Source organism: Rhinopithecus roxellana, chromosome 4 (assembly GCF_007565055.1).
Source record: "Rhinopithecus roxellana isolate Shanxi Qingling chromosome 4, ASM756505v1, whole genome shotgun sequence".
NCBI classification, from domain to species: Eukaryota; Metazoa; Chordata; class Mammalia; order Primates; family Cercopithecidae; genus Rhinopithecus; species Rhinopithecus roxellana.
Window position 1 is genome coordinate 120,298,821 of NC_044552.1, and position 18,803 is coordinate 120,317,623.

Consider the following 18,803-nt stretch of genomic DNA (forward strand, 5'->3'; position numbering starts at 1 on the left):
TGATATCATTTGTGCAATGAGCTCTCACCCATCCCTACTGCAACAGACTCTTAGTGTGTTAGTTCTGGAAGGTTTCCATTTGCCGCAGAACCACAAACCTCTCAGTTGCTTGACTTTCTTATTGTTTTGCAACTTCTGTGCTATGTCATGGGCTGGATGTCAATGGGCGGCATGTTGATCTATGATACAAGGTACTGGATTTTTGTGTCACGTGCCCTCTGCAAAAGGATGGCTGATCGCAGGAATTCCATTTGTCTGGGGTCAAGTGAATTTGTGAGAGAGGTTTAATAAAAGCCCTGACTCATCTCTAAGATGCAGCAACTGATGTAGTAGTTTACCTTAAGGCAGAGTTACAGTCACAACCACCTCTCTATTTATGCATATTCCACCATGGGAGTAAGTTATCAAAACCTTGCCACTTGGGAGATGTAGGTTTTAGTAATGCAAATGACAATAAGAAGCATTCTTTGTACTCTTAGAAATCAGAGAAATAACCTAAAATCTCTTTTGTTAGAAAAATGAATGACCACACTTTGTTGAACATTTGGAAAATATAAAGAGACAAAAAAAAAAAAAAAAAAAGGGAAATAAAAAATATGCATGATTTTACCACCTGGAAGCAAAACACTTCTTGAATTTTTTTTTATTGGAAATTTACAATTCTTGCATTCAACTCATTTCTGATACTAGCTAATGGTGACCCTCTTATCTCCACCTGCACATACTCAGTACTGAGAGAAACTGATTTTAAAAAAAAGGCCAATTGGAAACACTTTGCTGTTTCATTCCTAGAGCAAGTATGTATAAAGCCCATGAGAACAACATGTGAGGGTTAAGTTTAGAAATGCTAGGCCATATGATTTCATAGGAAAGGACTAAACTATTGATTTTCCCAAATATGATGCCTTAACTATTATTTTTTAAGTCTTTTAAGTCTTTGTTTTTTTAGGACAAAATTGAAAGGAAGGTAAAGAAATTTCCCATATACCCCCCACACCACACATCACAAGCTTTCCCATTGTCAACCTCCCCCATCAGAGTGGTCCATTTGTTATAATTGATGAACCTTCATTGACATATCATTATCAACCAAAGTCCGCAGTTTACATCACGGTTCACTCTTGATGTTGTATGTTCTACAGACAAATGTATCTACCATTACAGTATCATACAGAATATTTTAACTGCCCTACACATCTTCTGTGTTCCTCTTATTCAGCCTTCCCCCCTTAATCATAACTTTTCATGTTATAACTTTAGACCTGTAAAATATAGTTAATTGTATATTTTGTTGAGGAAGAAAAAATGGAAATTAATTAGGTCAACGGAAAAGAGTTTTTATTTATGAACCAGGGTTTTGTTTATAGTTCCCTGTGGGTGAGCAAGCACTTATTAAGATCCTTTGTGGGACATTTATTTTCAAGCAGTTCAACAAAGAATAACTATTAACTCAGTTTATGCAACGAACTTCATCAACTCTTTAATGCTCATGGATAATCAACAAATACAATTTACTCATTTTATTTCTACCATCATCAACCTGATGATTTGTTTACTTAAATGATAATCATATCTTCATTAGAGGCTATTACATAAAATGTTTTTATTGAGTCAAATGATGAATTATGGATTCTAACTTTTACTTAAGGTAATCATCGTGTGTTAAATTATTTGTGGGACTTTCGTACACAGCTGGTAGGAGGATAAATTGGTATAGCTGATTTGGAAGACTTTTTGGCAGAATCAATTAAAGCTGAACTACACACACACACACACACACACACACACACACACACACACACACAATGACCCAACAATTGCAATCTGCAATTCTAGGTAGATACTTAAAAGAATGTGTGTAATTTTGTGCATAAGACGACATGTACAAGAATATTTATACACTATAGTGGTAATCAGCAATCTGTTTCTGTGAAGCGACACATAGCATATATGTTAGGTACTGGGGATCAGATGGTCTCCATCATCACCAAATTCTACCATTTTGTAGCATAAAAACAGCCATAGGCAATACGTAAATGAATGGACACAGCTGTGTTCTAATCAAACAGGCAACAGGTCAGTTGTAGCCCATGAGCTGCGACTTGCTGACTTCTGTTCTATAGCAAAAGAAACAAACAAAAGAATGAACTACATCTATATGCAGCAGCATGCATGAATCTCAGACAGTGTTGAGTGAAAGAAGGCAGACAGGACAAAGAATATACTCTTTAATTTCATCTAAATAAATTTCAAAATTAGTGAATGGTGATAGAATTCAGTGCATCAGAATGGAATCTTTGGGAGGTAAAGTCTAGGAGGAGGTATGAAGGAAACTATCTGTATTGATCTGGGTGGTTTTAAACAGATACATTAACTTTGTAAAAATTCATTGAGTTGCACTTAAAAACTAGGTATTTCTCAGAATTTAAGCAATATTTCAATTAAAAAGTTAACCCCACTTTTATCAAAATAAACTAATAGCTAAATAAATGAATAGCAAGAGAAATAGAGGTGCCAATAAGTATATAAACTACCATTTCAGTTGTTGAGGCTATTGATAAATATAAGCTGACACATGTGTAGGCACATTGTTGATTCATGCTTACTAATGTTAAATACAGTAATTGAACATTTTCTCTCTCAAAGATGCTGATATTTGAAACTGATCTTCTAAGAAACTTTTCCATAGGAAAGTAAACAAAATAAGCATGGCAGTCACATGTTTTGTTTTTAGTTAAACACTTCTCCATTTTCAACAGTACAATTGCTACAGGGGAAGAATCTTTTATTTATTGTTATGTCCTAGAAATTTACACAGATTTGTAAGGTCACATGTCAGAGATCTGTCCATTGAATTTCTAGAACCCTAGGAAGTAGACAAGTCTGGGAGAAGAGTTATCATCTCCCTCTTACTTGAACTGCAACCTTAAAGTCCTATGAAAGCAATATTTGAAAGAACTAAGTCCTTTCAGATATTCAGAGATTTGCTTAAGACTCTGTTATGAAGGTCAAGATGAGAGAATCACTTGAGCCCAGGAGTTAGAGACCAACCTGGGCAAGATGGTGAAACCCCATCTGTACAAAACATTTAAAAATTAGCTGGGTGTGGTGGTGCACACCTGTAGTCCCAGGTACTTGGGATGCTCAGGTGAGAGGATTGCTTAAGCCCAGGAATTCCAGGAGGCAGTGAGCTATAATCACACTACTGCACTTCAGCCTGGGCAACGAAGTGAGACCCTGTCTCCAATAATGTAAACTTTTTTTTTTTTAAAGACTCCGTGATATTCCAAATGTCTGTTAAATTATACAAAACATGATCGTAGTTATTCATATACTGTTACCCAGAGTCCTCTTGGCATTTCATTGGTCAACCTTCTTGTAAACATGATTCATGAGGAAATATTTTTCCTGACACAAAGAGTGAAATAGCAGACAAAATAAGGTACCTTTCCATAGACTGCCTGGTGTGATTAGTTATTAACAAACCCATTCTATAAACAATGCAGTAATTCAGGAATATGATGTTAATTTTTTTCCTCAGAAACAAAGAAAATGTATTTTTGAGTTCAATATACACTTTCAAGATGTCCAATTTCTTTTTCAAATACTTGATTTTCTAAAAGAAGAGAAAATATTGAAATGCCTTTTCCTGAAATTTACATCTCTATATAAATTTTAGAAAGCAGTTTGACATAGTAACTCCTTTCTTGTATTTACTATTCATATTCCACAACGCTCAGATTTGTAGTATATGATTATTATTGAAAAAATGAGGATGGTGCTATTCACCAACTTCATGGAATTCTATATCCTATTAGCATTTCTGGCACTATTTTCTTATATTTCAGAATGTCAGGTCCTCGTTTAGAATGAATTTTTCTGTTGTGTCACAAAGAACTAGAGCTCCCCGAATCCCAGAATTTAGGTAAAGCTAAAATGGCAATGTACAAGATTTCATGTTAACTATCTCATTAAATTACAAGTCAGAAAATGTAAAAAATGTTGACTACAAATCAAATGTATTAGGCTCATATGTGGTTCGCTACTTTGAAGTAGGCAAAAAAATTCTACACATTTGGTTTTCATTTATAAATATCCTTAGATTTGCCTGTAAGGTTTTTATAGTAAGAAATAATCAGTAATCTTGATAGTGTTCATGTTAGACTCACAAAAGTTGAAAACATGCATTATTCAGTCAGAGGGGAAAATGTTGGGTTTATGAAAACTGAGCTTTCTATACCATCAGCTAGCTACTTCTTTAGAATGGATCTCTTGGTAAGGAAACAAAATATCTTTTGGCAATTAGATAGGAAAAAGGAATGCTACAGTTCACAGATAGCAATTGATATAATGAGAACAAGTATTTATTTAATACTTCAAAATTTGTTCTTGTGCATCCTTTGTAATACACATAATTTGTCTCATTCTGAAAATTTCTATATTTTGTGAATATTTATAATCTATAAATATTAGAAAACCTTGTATATTCATAGTTGTTGAGGCAGGTGGTTTGAGATTGGCAGGTTGAGATCTCACAAACCTATATAAATAATTTGTTTAAAAATATGAATTTACAATGAAATATAATCTATACTTCTTCCAATAAAAAGCCTAACGTTGTTTTGAGGCCAAAATTAAAAGTGACATTGTCTCTGGAACATTATAAAAAGTACAGTTTTGTGTATGCAAAGATTGCTAGATGGACTCATCTTGAAAGAAAGAAGCAACAGCAGGGCCTATCATGGGGAGGGGGAGGGGGGAGGGATTGCACTGGGAGTTATACCTGATGTAAATGACTAGTTGATGGGTGCAGCACACCAACATGGCACAAGTATACATATGTAACAAACCTGCACGTTATGCACATGTACCCTAGAACTTAAAGTATATAAAAAAAAATTTATAGAAGGGGAAAATGAACCAGAAGTAGAGAGGATGAAGAAGAAGAGGCAGTTTTTTAAATTTTTATTGAGACAGACTCTTGCTCTGTCACCCAGGTTGGAGTGCAGTGGTATGATCTCGGCTCACTGCAACCTCTGCCTCCTGGGCTCAAGTGATTCTCGTGCCTCAACCTCCTGAGTAGGCTGGGATTAGAGGCACATGCCACCACACCCGGCTAGTTTTTTGTATTTTAGTAGAGACAGGATTTTGCCATGTTGGCCAGGCTGGTCTCGAACTCCTGAGCTCAGGTGATCCGCACACCTCGGCCTCCCAAAGTGCTGGGATTATAGGTGTGAACCACTGTTTCTGGCCAGAAGAGGCAGTTTTGATGTGATTGGGCAAGGGTGGGCCCAGCTCAGGGGACATAGGTACTCCCAGAGCTCAAATGGCTTAGTACCTTTGGTTTCCTTCACAAAGTGGGAGGTGGATGTAGAGGCATCACCTTTTAGGCCAAGACAGGTCAAAAAATAACCTTCTAGAGTCACTATGCATGGTGGGAGAACGTTAGGGGTGAATATGTAACCTTACACATTTCTTCTACCTTCATCAGGAATTATTTTTTGTGTTTTCTTGGAATTCTAGGCCAACACTGGGTGCTAGAAAACTAAATCAGAGACCTATTGCCTGGAATGTGCAGGCTCATTGGGGAAATAGAGAAGTAATGTACAATAGCATGTACAATAGCAGGGAAAGGGATTTGTGAATTGGGGTCAAGGCATCCCCTTACAAGTTACCTTGTGTGGCCATAGGAAAAGGACCAGGAAGCAGTTAAGGAGAATAAAGGGAAGGTCTTTATGAGCATGGAGCAGTTACTCTTTTGAAATGAGAGTTGAGAACACTTAGTTTGTCTTTTCTTTCCTTTTTTTTTTAATTTTAAAGAATAGGCCTGGATATTCAGCATCTAACTCAGCTGGGTCCTCAAAACTGCTCCACATTTTTTTTAAACACCTCTATTCAGTTTTTAAAATTTCTTGTAACATTAGTTTTGAATTAACCTAGTTCTGCACGCCTGCATTCACCTGTTCCTCTCCTTAAGGCTCATCAGAACATGATATTTCCTTCTTAAAAAGAAGGGAAGCGATCAGATGGAAAATCTCCCAGCTCTTCCTAGCTGCACCCAGGCACACCTGTCTCCATCTCCATGCTTCCTCTCCCACGGGGACCATCTTCTCACAATCGCAGCTTTAAGGCTCACAACTATTCCCTTTCTCTTCATAAAACTTCAGCCAGTTCTTCTCTCTCCTTTCACCATTGAAACATTCTCAAATCCTTCTTGTCCTAAGAAACTATTCCTGATTGCAGACTTTGAGAGGTACTGTCATATCCCCCATCCCCCTTTCTTACTTTTCTTTCTTTCTCTTGCTTCCTTTCTTTCTCTCTTTCTCTTTCCTTTTCTCTTTCCCTCCCTCCCTCTTTTCTCTCCTTCCTTCCTTCCTTCCTTCCTTCCTTCCTTCCTTCCTTCCTTCCTTCCTTCCTTCCTTCCTTCCTTCCTTCCTTCCTTCCTTCCTTCCTTCCTTCCTTCCTTCCTTCCTTCCTTCCTTCCTTCCTTCCTTCCTTCCTTCCTTCTTTCTTTCTTTCTCTCTCTCTCTTTTTTTTTTTTTTGACACAATCTTGCTCTGTCACCCAGACTGGAGTGTGCAGTGGTGCCATCATGGTTCACTGCAACCTCAACCTCTTGGGCTCAATGGATCCTCCCACCTCAGCCTCCTGAAAAGGTGAGACTACAGGCACGTGCCATAACCTCAGGCTAATTTTTGTATTTTTTGTAGAGGTGTAGTCTTGCTATCCTGCCAAGGCTGGTTTGGAATTCCTGGGCTCAACTGATCTGCCTGCTTTGGCCTCCCAAAGTGCTGAGATTACAGGCATAAGCCACTGCACCCAGCCTTCTCAGACCAATTTCTTGACAGAGGAGTGCCTTCAGCTCCCTGTGGCCTGGCTCCATGCTACCCACCTCACCCCACCTTCTGCTGCTGATGCTCTTGCTGTTGTTACCTTCAGGTTGCTAAGTCCAAGCAACACTTTTTAGGCTTGATCTCATTTGACTTCTACAGTATTTTACGTTTGTATCGTGCCCCACCTTTTGAAACTCTCTCCTCTTGGCTAAGATGGCAAAGATACCATTCTCTCCTTTTCGTTTATCTTTCTGTCCACTCTATTTTATTCTCCTGCCTATTTAGGCTTCCAGTAGGCTCCTTTTGAACCTGACCAACCCTTTGGGGGATGCTTCTGGGCATTCCAAAGCACAACCTCATCTCACTCCTCACCTTTCCCCGGGTGATCTCATTCCTGTCATATCGTGACCACTACTGACTTGTAGATCCCTCTTCTGAGCTGCGTTGCACTGGAGAGTTCCTTGGACACCTCAAATTTACTGTGTCTAAAATTTAACCTCTCCCCACTGCCCCATCCCATGCAAAGTCAATTAGCTCAGACTCTTCTTTGCAGGACAGGGCAGTACCTTGATCTGTTTAATAACATTTCATACACTCAACCCATCGTAGAGTTCTATCACGCTCTTGAAAAGTTTCCTTTACTTTGTGCCTTCTGTTCTCTCTGACACTGTCTCAATTCAGGTAGGAGTCATCATTTCTCACCTGATAGATACTACTGTTCCCTAAACTAGTCTCTCTTCAGCTTGTCCTCCTCCTGTATATTCTCTACTCTAACCAGATGATCTGTCTAAAGTATGCATCTCACCTTGTAGCTCCTCTGCTTAAACATCCTTCAATGGTTATTTGTCCTATTATAAGGCTCTTCATAATCTCTCCTGCCTTCCTCTCCACACTCGATTGTCTTATCTCATTCCTCTTATTCTATTTTCCAGGCATAAAGACTTTCTTACAGTTTTTAGTTGGTCACATTAAGCTGCCGGTACCTGTTGCTCTTAGAAATACCAACAACACCTTCCTCAATGGGCTGTCCTCAGTGCAAGCTCCAGGGCTGTCTGGAGCTTCTTTTTGACACTCAGCTCCTTACCATGTCTTGCACAAGGCCTTTCCTGACACCACTCCACCCTTCCCCTTCCCATAAGACCTGACCTCTCCTGCTTGTGGTTTATCATGCTATGTTGTCATTGTTTGTGTGGTTGTCCCTGTGTCACTAGATTGGGAGCTTGCTGAGGATAGAATTTCAATGTCTTTGCATCCCTACTCTGGCACACAATGTGTATCTATAAAGTGTTTCTTGATTGAACATGTTTTCTCAAGTGTAGCTTTGTGTAAGGCTGATGGGTCTCATTGAATTTCCTCTTTCTGCCTTCAGACAGAAAATGAAGCTAATTCAATACAAGACTGACACTTCTATCACTTTTGGGCTTGGCAACATCAGTTCTGATAGTTTGGACTTTGCTTGTGTTGTTATTCTGCAGCTGCTCTCGTCTGAGCCCTGGCTTCCAGCTGCATTCAAAAATGAGGTGTTCTGTTGCTGTGGAAATGCTGCAACTTTCCACGGAAAGCAACCTTCAAGCTAGGAAACTTGTTTTTCTTACGCAAAACAATATTGACTTCCAAAAGTTTAAAAGGCAGTAGGATAATGTAGAATGCCTTGTAAACCTCAAGGTGAAATAATTTTCTGTATATTCCCATAAACATGGGAAGACAAAATAATGGGCCTCTTCCTGTATTTTCAGCACAATGCTCCATCTGCCCAAGAATATACTCTGTGGCAACAGGGATCCTACCTTGCTCATTATTGTGTCAGCTTTCAGAGTACTCCTAGCAGAGCGTTGGGCATTCAGCAGTGCTCAATGAATACTTGTTAATCTCCCTCTTAGGATAGCTCCTCATTGGCTATTTGAAGAGAACCACTCTTTCTTATCTTGTAACCTGGAGTAGTGTGCTTGGGAAGCCACCAGTTAGTTCATGTAGGAGCTGACCCATGGCTTTGGCTATGTTAGCAGAGGGTTTTAAATACTAGGCCAACACATCTTTGACACACTCGGGAGATGCACTCCGGATGATTCTGCTGTTCTCACAAACACATCAGCATGCATCTATTCAGCAAATAGTGAGTTCCTCTTAGGGGCTGGGCCGCTAGATGTTCCAGATGCTGGATACTCAACAGTGAATGAAATGGAGTCCTTACTTCTGTGATAATCACATTCTGCATGTATTGGTGTGTTGCAGGGCAAGACTGGGGGACAACAATGGACAAATAGAAAATATGTCCTTTACTGATAAATGCAATGAAAAGTAAAACAAGACAGAGTCTTGGGTGAGTGATGGGGAATGATGCTCCCATCATCCTCCCTTGGGAATATCTAGGTTCACTTTACTCTCTTTGGGCAGACTAAGAAAATATCATTCAGCAATTTTGTTGTCTGAGCATGCATATATAGAGAGTGAATTCATGAATCCAAGTGACAGCAATGAAGAGCTTTGAAAGTGTAAGTTAAAATTAATTCAAATTCCTGAGGCATTCTAATCTTAATAAATCAAAATCAAGCAACTTGAAAACTTCTGTCTTTCAACACAGACTTTACTTGTAAAGTCAAGTGCACGCAAAATAATCTTTACAATAATCTTTCTTTCATAACCTATGAGGATAATGTTCATTACTAAATTGCTAACATGCACTTGAAAATATCTGTTCACTTGAACCAAATTGAGATCGTTTAATATTTAAAATCTACAATACTGTCAATTTGCATATAAAAATACTACTAATATAAAATGAAGTGCAAGGACTTAGAAAAAATTGAGTATTACTATTAATAAAAATACTTATATTTATAGTACTTCTAAAAGTTCACTGAATGTTTTAATATTTATTGTCATGTAATCCTCAACACACCTAATAAGGTAGACAATAATATTGTTATTATTATTATTCAATTTTAGACAAGAGTGAACAGGTCTACAAACCCCTAAATGACATGCCTCTGCTCACACAGTTATTAGCTGATACCAGGTCTTTCAATGCCTTCTTTGTACACCACCACAGTGGCCTACTTTGATACCAAGTCTTACTTTGCCTTAAAACAGATTGTGTATTATTTTTTAAGAAACAATATATAGGTCTCATAGGTGTCCACATGCAATAACCAAAAGCTGAAGCAAGTGATAAGAGCAAAATATAAATATAAAATAACTCCCAACTTTATTAGGTGATAAAGTTCCAAAAAAGTGAAGAAAACCATTTTTCTCTACTGTCACAGTCGAAAATATTGTCCTGTTTCTTAATAAAATACTATAATATTTGATATCAAGAGGAAAAATAGAATTAACATGCTTTTTTAAAAAATCAAACCAGAATTCAGGTCGTCAGATACACATTGGGTTAAATATGCATTGGTTTAAAATTACTTAATTTCACAAGTAGCTGATGAACGTCTGTACTTCATACTACCCAGTACCTATGAGCTTATAGAGTATTCTCTGACACGCTATAACTAAATGGAAAAGACTCTCTAACTAACTAAATAAAAGAGACCAGAACTCTCTTTTGTCTGGTACTTCTGTCCTTTTTAGGGCCAATGATGACAGGCAAGCTCTCTATAATCAGGTCTCAAATTTCTTTTCAATTTATTCTTTCATCTACCTCGTAGCCTGAAACACTGCCCCAGAAACACTCCCCAGTTTATCTCTAGGCTTTTGAGAGTGGTCTGGCATCCATCTAGAGTGCTGCCATGCTCTCAACTTTCATATCTAAATAGATGAGTCTTCACATCCCTGCTATATGCACTCTCTCCATGTTTTGAAGTCCGAATATATTTTATCTTTATTTCTTCTGTAGCATTTATCAGTCGAGTTGGTGTAGCATACATTGGGCTTCAGTACCTGAATCTCTTGCTGAACAATAAACCCTCTAAGGGGAGACTCTATGCCCCACTGGTCTTTGGATTCCCAATGCTAAGCACATGACCTTGTAGGTGCTTGGTGTACACCCAATTAATAAAAATTAGATGAAGGTCTCGTTCTACCCTGGAGGTACAATGCAATTTTGAAGAATGCATTTAATATTTTAAAAAATTGTCCTTACATTTATATAATGTTTTAGCTTTTCAATTGCTTTTCTCAACACCATTGGTGTCATCAGTAATAATTTATTTTTATTAGCTTATTTGTGTTTGCTTATTATCAATTTTTACATTTTCAATTATTTATCATTTATGCATCAACTTATTGATGCATACACAATATTTAGAGCAGACATCATAATAGGCTTCTCCTCATAGAACATCTCATTCTCTCACCAAAAAAACTCCTGGGCTAGGAAGGACAGATGTTTTTATTTCCACTTTGCAGGAAAACTATGAATTGAATCCTAGAGAGATGAAGCAACTTCTATGAGTACACGGTTAATTTTTCAGAGCTAGTACTACAAAGCAAGTCCCTCTATGCCTATGTTGAGTGTTAATAAAATATTGATTTTCTGGTGTTCTGTTATTCTGAAGATTATCAATCATTTAAATAATTTATAATAATTTTCAACTAGAAAACTAATATGAATACTCCCTTGTAAGTTATGTCAGGTAAAAAAGTGCCTATTGTACATTCCCATAGTCATAACACTCATCAGCACGAAAAAAATCATACATGAGACAAAAACAGGGCCACTGAAAATTTCAAATTAAAAAAATTAAACCTTGATAAAGAGGATGGAGAAATTGAGCCAACAAAATATCATAAATTAAAAATTAAGGCTTATAATTTGAAAAAGTCCCACTCTAATAAGAAAAAGAGGAAATACAAAGAAGCACTAAATCTGATCAGGAATTTCTCTTTGAAAGTTTCTTTTCTGATGATTTATCATTTCACAGAGCAAGGTTCACAAATGAACTAAGAAGTGAATCAACATTGATCATTTTACATAATTTCTTTAAATACTCTTGGCTCTTTTTGCCCAACAGTTTTCATTATGCTTTTTTTCATTATGCTTTTTTGTAAACTCTTTTTTGTAACTTGCCATACTTCATGCATTAATTATACAATGAGAGATAATGTCCCTTCCACTTCCTCTTTCTTTTAGTATCTGTTCATGAGACCTGAAGAAGGTAAAAGTCTTGCTATACAGTTGTATATCCATTGATGTAATTATATAAACTTCTGAGCCAGTTTGAACTTGAGTGAAATCTTATGGCTAAATTCATAAAAAGGAAGGTGGAGAGGGGAGGACAGGAAGGCAGAAGCTCTATGCACATTGCCCTAAGCTGAAGGAAAGAAGAAAGCAACATTTATTACAATTTGGTGTTTAACTTGATCATCCACATTTGCTCTCTGAACAATTGTAAGGAATAAATAGTTAACACTCCGTGTAGTCAGCTCTGCAGTACACCTGTATTTACCTTCATATCCAACATGAGTTATTCACCTGAAGCCAGAAATAATTCCCTACTAGACCCATACATGACAGTAGTTTGGTTCCATTTAAAGCTGCATTGAATTCGGCGCACCAGAGTAACTCAAGGTGAATTTTACACTTATGTCTCATTTAACAGAATGAGTCAGAAGTGTGATTTTCAGTAAGAATGACTTATTCGTGGAAGTCGTGAGGTAGACAACTAAAAGCATAAAAACAGTACTTTTCAGAAAGATCTGGGGACTCGCCAGTGGAAGAGAAGGAAATGCAAATGGAGTCTCTGGCTAGTGACCCTTCTCCATATTCCACCCCAGCTGTGCTGAAACCAGTACACAGCTAGGATCCAGCAGGCACCCAAGCCTGGAGTGTGTGCAGGTAGAGAGGGAGGTTTCCAGGGGAGTGAGCCAAGGGCTTGACTAGTTAAAGATGAGGATGTCTCAGGTTGGCCCACATCAGGGATCTGAATATTGAGGTGGCCCCATGTATTTGGTTTTTTCGTTAAGAAATTTTGATTTATTCATAAAAATGTTATAAAATTACCTGCAAAAATAAAAACTACATTTGTGGTTGGCAGTGCTTATAAAACACAACAGTCCCTTATAATATCAGAGACTCCTTATACTTTGTTGTGTGAGATGTAAAGTTTTCTCAAAAAATGCTTTAGAAAATCATAAGAACATTACCTGAGATTCCTTTTGAAGATAGCAACAAACTAATTAATGCCTTAGATAGTGGTGAAGAAGTGCTTTTTGTGTTAATATAGATGTTCTTTCTTGAAGAAATACAAGATGTGGGCTCGGTTTTAGGGACTTATGTGCTTATAACTTGATTTCTCTTGTTTAAGTGAATAAACCATTAAACTTCTTTCTTTTATCATCTAGGATCATTTTGCTGTGAAGTGGCAGTCCTTGGGCTTCAGGTGAATGTATGTTAATGGTGGGGTTGATCTATGTGTATTGATATCCATAATGATTTTATTTTGGTATTCTTCCATCTAAGATTTCAAAGGACTTCATTAGTGTCTGAATTAAAAGTTGCAGCAATTCTCTTAAAAAATCTAAACCTTCTTAAATATAAGCTCCTCAAGGGCACAATTTTCACTATGTGAGCAACTCAAACTCACTAGGCATAATATTATCTTTGAACACTCATTATTTACTGTCTGTCTTAAAGGTAAAATGTATACTTGTTCTTGCTATGTGTCCTGAAACTAGTAAAAACTTCCATTCTCATGGTTCCTTTTATTATTTAGTTCTGTATTATGAAGAAAAGGGAAATCTAACAAACTAATGAAATCTACAAGGTTAATAACCAGAAGCTTAATTAAAATTCTTTTATAACCAGAGATATATTTTGAAAGATAGGGCTTCTCTCAATTTACTTAGAATAAATGACCTAACTATGTAAGGTGTTTGGGATAATTTCACCTGCCACCTAGTAAATGCTCAATTAACTGTAATTATTATGACAGTGGTAGCAACATAAAACTGATTTATATAAATACATTTCTAATTTTAGAATTTTGTGCAATCTGGCAGATTCATTAGAGACACATTTGGCGGTCAGGATTGCTTTCTGGCAGCTATATAAACCATACTATATAATCTAGAAGAGATGGAAAGATAACTGATCTTACTTTAAGTGAATTCAAATCTATAGGCAATAGTAGAAAGTCTCTTGCTCTTCTCCTAGCTATAAATTAATCAAGCAACTGACATGGAAGACAGGACACAGAAACATTCAGTCAAAATAGATGATGTATTCACGTGCTTAAAATGATCATGAGTTAAACATTGATTCAAGTTACTAGACCAGGTGAAAGCTACAATCAAATAATATTTCAGTTGTAGTAAGTACCTGCAGTATTAGACCATTTGCCTCAATTTCCTTATTTGTGAAATGAAGATAGCAATAGCACCAACCTCATCTTGTTACTGTGGAAAATTAAATGAGTTAATTATTGAATAGATTATTTGATGTGGTGGTAAGACAATTTCCCAAATCCAAAATTGGGACACATGGCTTGACAAAGGATTTTTTCTGCTTTCATCTGTATCTGTTTTGTCTGCCTGTCTGTCTGTCTGTCTATCTATCTATCATCTATCTATCTGTATATCTATCTAGTACCTGAAATATTAGAACTTTGGAGACATGTTCATTTCACACTTTCAAGGGGAAGGAATATTGGATATTTGAAATGGGTATATGGATGCAATACTATATTCTTTGTTCATGTGCTTCTAGTAAAAAGTTCATTTTTCAATGAATGTATTACTATATATCCACCATCTTAATTAAAATAAAAACATAGAACCGCAAAGAAGGCCGGGCGCGGTGGCTCAAGCCTGTAATCCCAGCACTTTGGGAGGCCGAGACGGGTGGATCACGAGGTCAGGAGATCGAGACCATCCTGGCTAACACGGTGAAACCCCGTCTCTACTAAAAATACAAAAAACTAGCCGGGCGAGGTGGCGGGCGCCTGTAGTCCCAGCTACTCAGGAGGCTGAGGCAGGAGAATGGCGTAAACCCGGGAGGCGGAGCTTGCAGTGAGCTGAGATCCGGCCACTGCACTCCAGCCTGGGCGACAGAGCGAGACTCCGTCTCAAAAAAAAAAAAAAAAAAAAAAAAGAACTGCAAAGAGAGATTTAAAAATTAGTAAAGAATTTAAGAAAGATTAGAAGGGTAGAAAAATATGATGTCTGGTTTTTGTTTGTTTCTTAACTCATGTACCACCTTTATTTGTTACATGATTATTTCGAATTATAAATTACCAAGATCTTCACCTGCCTCTATTTATCTTGCTGTCTGTTTTTCACCAATAATCTAGACTGTCAATATATGAAGTGGGCAGAGCAAATGGAAAATGCTAAAACGAATATTTTTTCTTTGCTTATTAATATAGTTCAAAGTTAGAATCTACAAAGGTAAAAATTTGGTGAAAATAAAGTTTAGAAATTATTTTTATGTATCCATGCTACTGTTTACTTCTATTACTATAATGAATTGCAACTTTATTGGACATAGTTTAGTGGCTTAAATAAGATCTAAACACTAGACCTAAGATTTTACTGTTTAGAAACTTTCATATCATGATTTGAACCATTTCTCACTTTGAGGTTAAGTGCATCACTTATATTCTCTATAATTGTTTCCAACCTATATAATGAGGAAAATAATACCAACTTCATTACCTAACAGTACATATTAAAAGAGTTTGTCAAAGGCATTGATGATATATCGTCCTACAAGAACACATGGTTATTCATTACAATGTTGTTATTTTGTTACAAATGCTGTGTGGATAATAGTTGTGCTGACTTCAGATTACGGTAGTTTAAATATACATTTCTTCCAGGAATTCTAAGTAAGAGTTTTGCACTGTGATGTAAGGACTTAATAATTTACTTATCTATCTTATCATCCATCTCTGGTTTAGGAATTACCTTTTCATCATAGCTGCCTGAATACAAACCACCTAATTCTATGTTATGCTGATGACCCAAGAAAAATTTTGAAACACTCAGAAGCACGGTCCTTGACTGACTAATTAAGAAAATCAAAATCTTTTCTCATCATCAAGTGTTACACATATAAATGTGTTACAGCTGCCTATATACCCATAAAAGAACCTATCAGCCTCTTCAAAATGGAATGAGAGACAGTCAAAAAGGCAACAGAACAATGATAACTCCACATGACATCAACATGCTTAATATATTTAAAATGAGAAGCCTTCTTACCCAGCATGCAAACACATTTGGCATTCTGATCGGGGTTCTCAAACAAGATTTCGCCACACCTCTGAAATAGAAAGATAGCCATGGTTATTTTAAGATTTTGTATCAAGATTCCCAAGGCAATATATCCATGTGACCTGACATTACCATAACATTATTCTACTTTTGTTTTCATTGGTTACCTGAGTCTAGGAACTTATGTCATGAGCAGAGACTGGCCTGGTAGTAAAATATTTGAGGGATAAGTTGGAATAGATTGTTTCTGCATGCCTTCTGCCACTGCATGAAGCTGATTCTGTGTACTCCAATGTGAAGTCATGACTAGAGATGCACTTGGTTTGAAACAGTTTCTATTTCAGTGGAAGATATGCAATCTATTAGGCCCAATAATCTGTGGCTAACTATTCTCAAAGTTGGTCCTTATTCATCTCTCATATTATTCTACACTACCCACTCTGCAAAGCAGAGATACTATCAAGCATAAAGCTAGGTGGCCTGTACTTTATCTCTCTGAACTTGGAAGGAAAAACAGGTAGATAAATAATGAAAAACTGACATTCATAATGCTTTTCCTGAACTCACAGACTCACAGAAATATCAACTTTCTTATCTATGTCTTAGTTTTAACTTGCTTGTTAAAACTTTTGTGCAAGGTAAATTCCTGTAGAGATACAATCAGTTATTTAAGAACAGGCCACATTTGTATGATGAATATATTGACGAAGCGTTAGCGCTTGAATATACACATAAATCTTTCAAATCAATGAGAACATAACCATCTAACAGGAAAACGGATAAAGGACGTGAGCAAGCAATTTATAGAAGAGGAGAAATCTGAATGGTCAATAAACACAGAAAACATATGTAACCATAGCTGTGATCAGAAGCAAGCAAATTAAAGATAAAATGAGGTTTATTTTCAACTCAACAATTTCACGAAATTTAGAAGTCTGGCAATAACAAGTGTTTTCAAGACTGTAGAGAAATGGATACTCTCACGCATTGTGGGATGGAGTATAAAATGATACAATCGCTTTAGAAAAAAATTTGCAAAATCCAGAAAAGATGAAATGTTCATACTCTATGACATAGCAAGTTGTCTTCTAGATTTATAACTAGAGACTAGAGAAACTTCATATAAAACTTTAATGTCTTGGTACAAAACAGATAAATAAGTGTTGATTCATGCAATGAATAATGAAGCATCAAATTTAGGGTGGGGGAAGAAATGCTGAGAAATGAAATGTTGGAGGGCACACTGGGGCTAGCAATTTTTTCTGTAATGATGCGTCCCTTAAATTCTTCTCTGAATGTTTTTCATTTCAAATATTTTGAAATAAGAATTGTCCTCATATTCACAACTCTGAATATAAAAATGGCCCTTTGCACAATACATCTCTGCACCAGTCTTCCTTGAGAGGCCATTTGGTAGCAGACTGGACTGTCTTCATCAATAACTTGTTCTCACTACATATTTCCTTTGCCCTTAAGGAGACTGAAGATGAGCTACATTCACTGGTTTTCCTCTTCCTTTTACTGTTCACAACTTGGTTAATTCCACTCCCATCAATCTTTGTTGTATCTATACGTTATACATTATAAGACAAAGTAATTTAAGGGGAAAAAATTCCTGGATGTGAGAATTCATGTTCTTCACACCTGATTACGACATCCTCTGGTACAAAGAGGGGCAAGTTGAGAGGAGAAAGGATGATGCTGTTACATTCAAGTCAATCCATTTTTTTTTAAGGTGGCCTACATTACGTGGAGGAGCTGGACAGCTGGTTCAGTGATGTGAAAAGAAAGAAAGCTGCTTTTGTGATTCAAGAGGCCTGACCGTGGAGGAAGGAGGTTGGATGCAACTTAAGGTGGCAAAAGAGCATTGAGTTCTCAATGGAGATCCTACATCTTGAGCTTTCTTCCCAGCTACTCTGCTCACCTCATGTCATATTTATCATGTCACCTAATCTCTTCATGCTTCATTTGTTCGTAAGTAAACATGGGGATGCCAATGTATGCCACCAAGTCAGGTCAGAGAAGCAAATGTGAGGACTAATGACCCATGGAGTCTGATCATACTGTTTATTCCTATTTTGTTGTTTTGGCAGACATTAAACCTTTTCAAATTACTAGGATGCATTTTCTGCATTACCTGCATTTTAAAGTGATATTTTTTGACCTGAAAGTGTTAATATTTTAAAATGAAGGATCAGAGGTTTCCAAAAACATGTTAAACTTCTTGGCAAAACAAAGTGCTAGGAAGCTCTATCAATTCACATTCTGCATCCTACAAGGAAATAACTCCAGGACCCTAGGGTGCTCCCCTGCCATTTGCTAAGGATGAAGTCCAGACATGTGCTGTGAAGGAAGAGCTTTCCTACTTTCCTTGTAGGGCCTCTAGGGGCTGGGGTTGATGGGTTGAGGTTTCATAACTTCTCTTTGCTACCATAGCCCAAGGGCAGCCTTATATGTGCCACTCAACTGGCAAATTGGTGTGAATAGGGGCACAGGAGCTGGGGTCGTGCTCTCTTTCTTGGCCATAAACAAATTCAGGAGGAGTTTTTGAAACTCCTGTGAAGCATGTATTCCTTAACAGTCATGGCCTGCCTGGGTTCACTGGCCGGACAAGCTCATCACCAAGTAGCAAGAACAGGTGTGGTGGCCCTTCCAATGACAATGAGGTGGTTCTCTTCCTTGTCTTATTCTCCCTGGAGGTCTGGAAAATTGCAGAGGCACCTTTACCTAGCTCTTTAATTGCCCTGTTTTGTAAAGTTACCTGATGATGGTAACAGATTTGAAAGCAATACCCGAGGGAATCTGATTGTT

The 18,803-nt window shown here is 37.1% G+C and overlaps 1 protein-coding gene across 2 annotated transcripts in view; it reads right to left on the bottom strand.

Annotated features, from left to right (window-relative positions):
* The window catches only part of PDE7B (phosphodiesterase 7B), a 344,257-nt gene that overhangs the window by 228,922 nt on the left and 96,532 nt on the right, over nt 1-18,803 (bottom strand). The window contains exon 2 of one of the 2 annotated variants that reach the window (XM_010379468.2): nt 15,981-16,041. In XM_010379468.2, coding sequence (XP_010377770.1) covers nt 15,981-16,041 — 61 coding nt within the window. Of the gene's footprint in view, nt 1-15,980; nt 16,063-18,803 lie in introns of those variants that run through there. The other variant, XM_010379467.2, reaches the window with a different exon arrangement.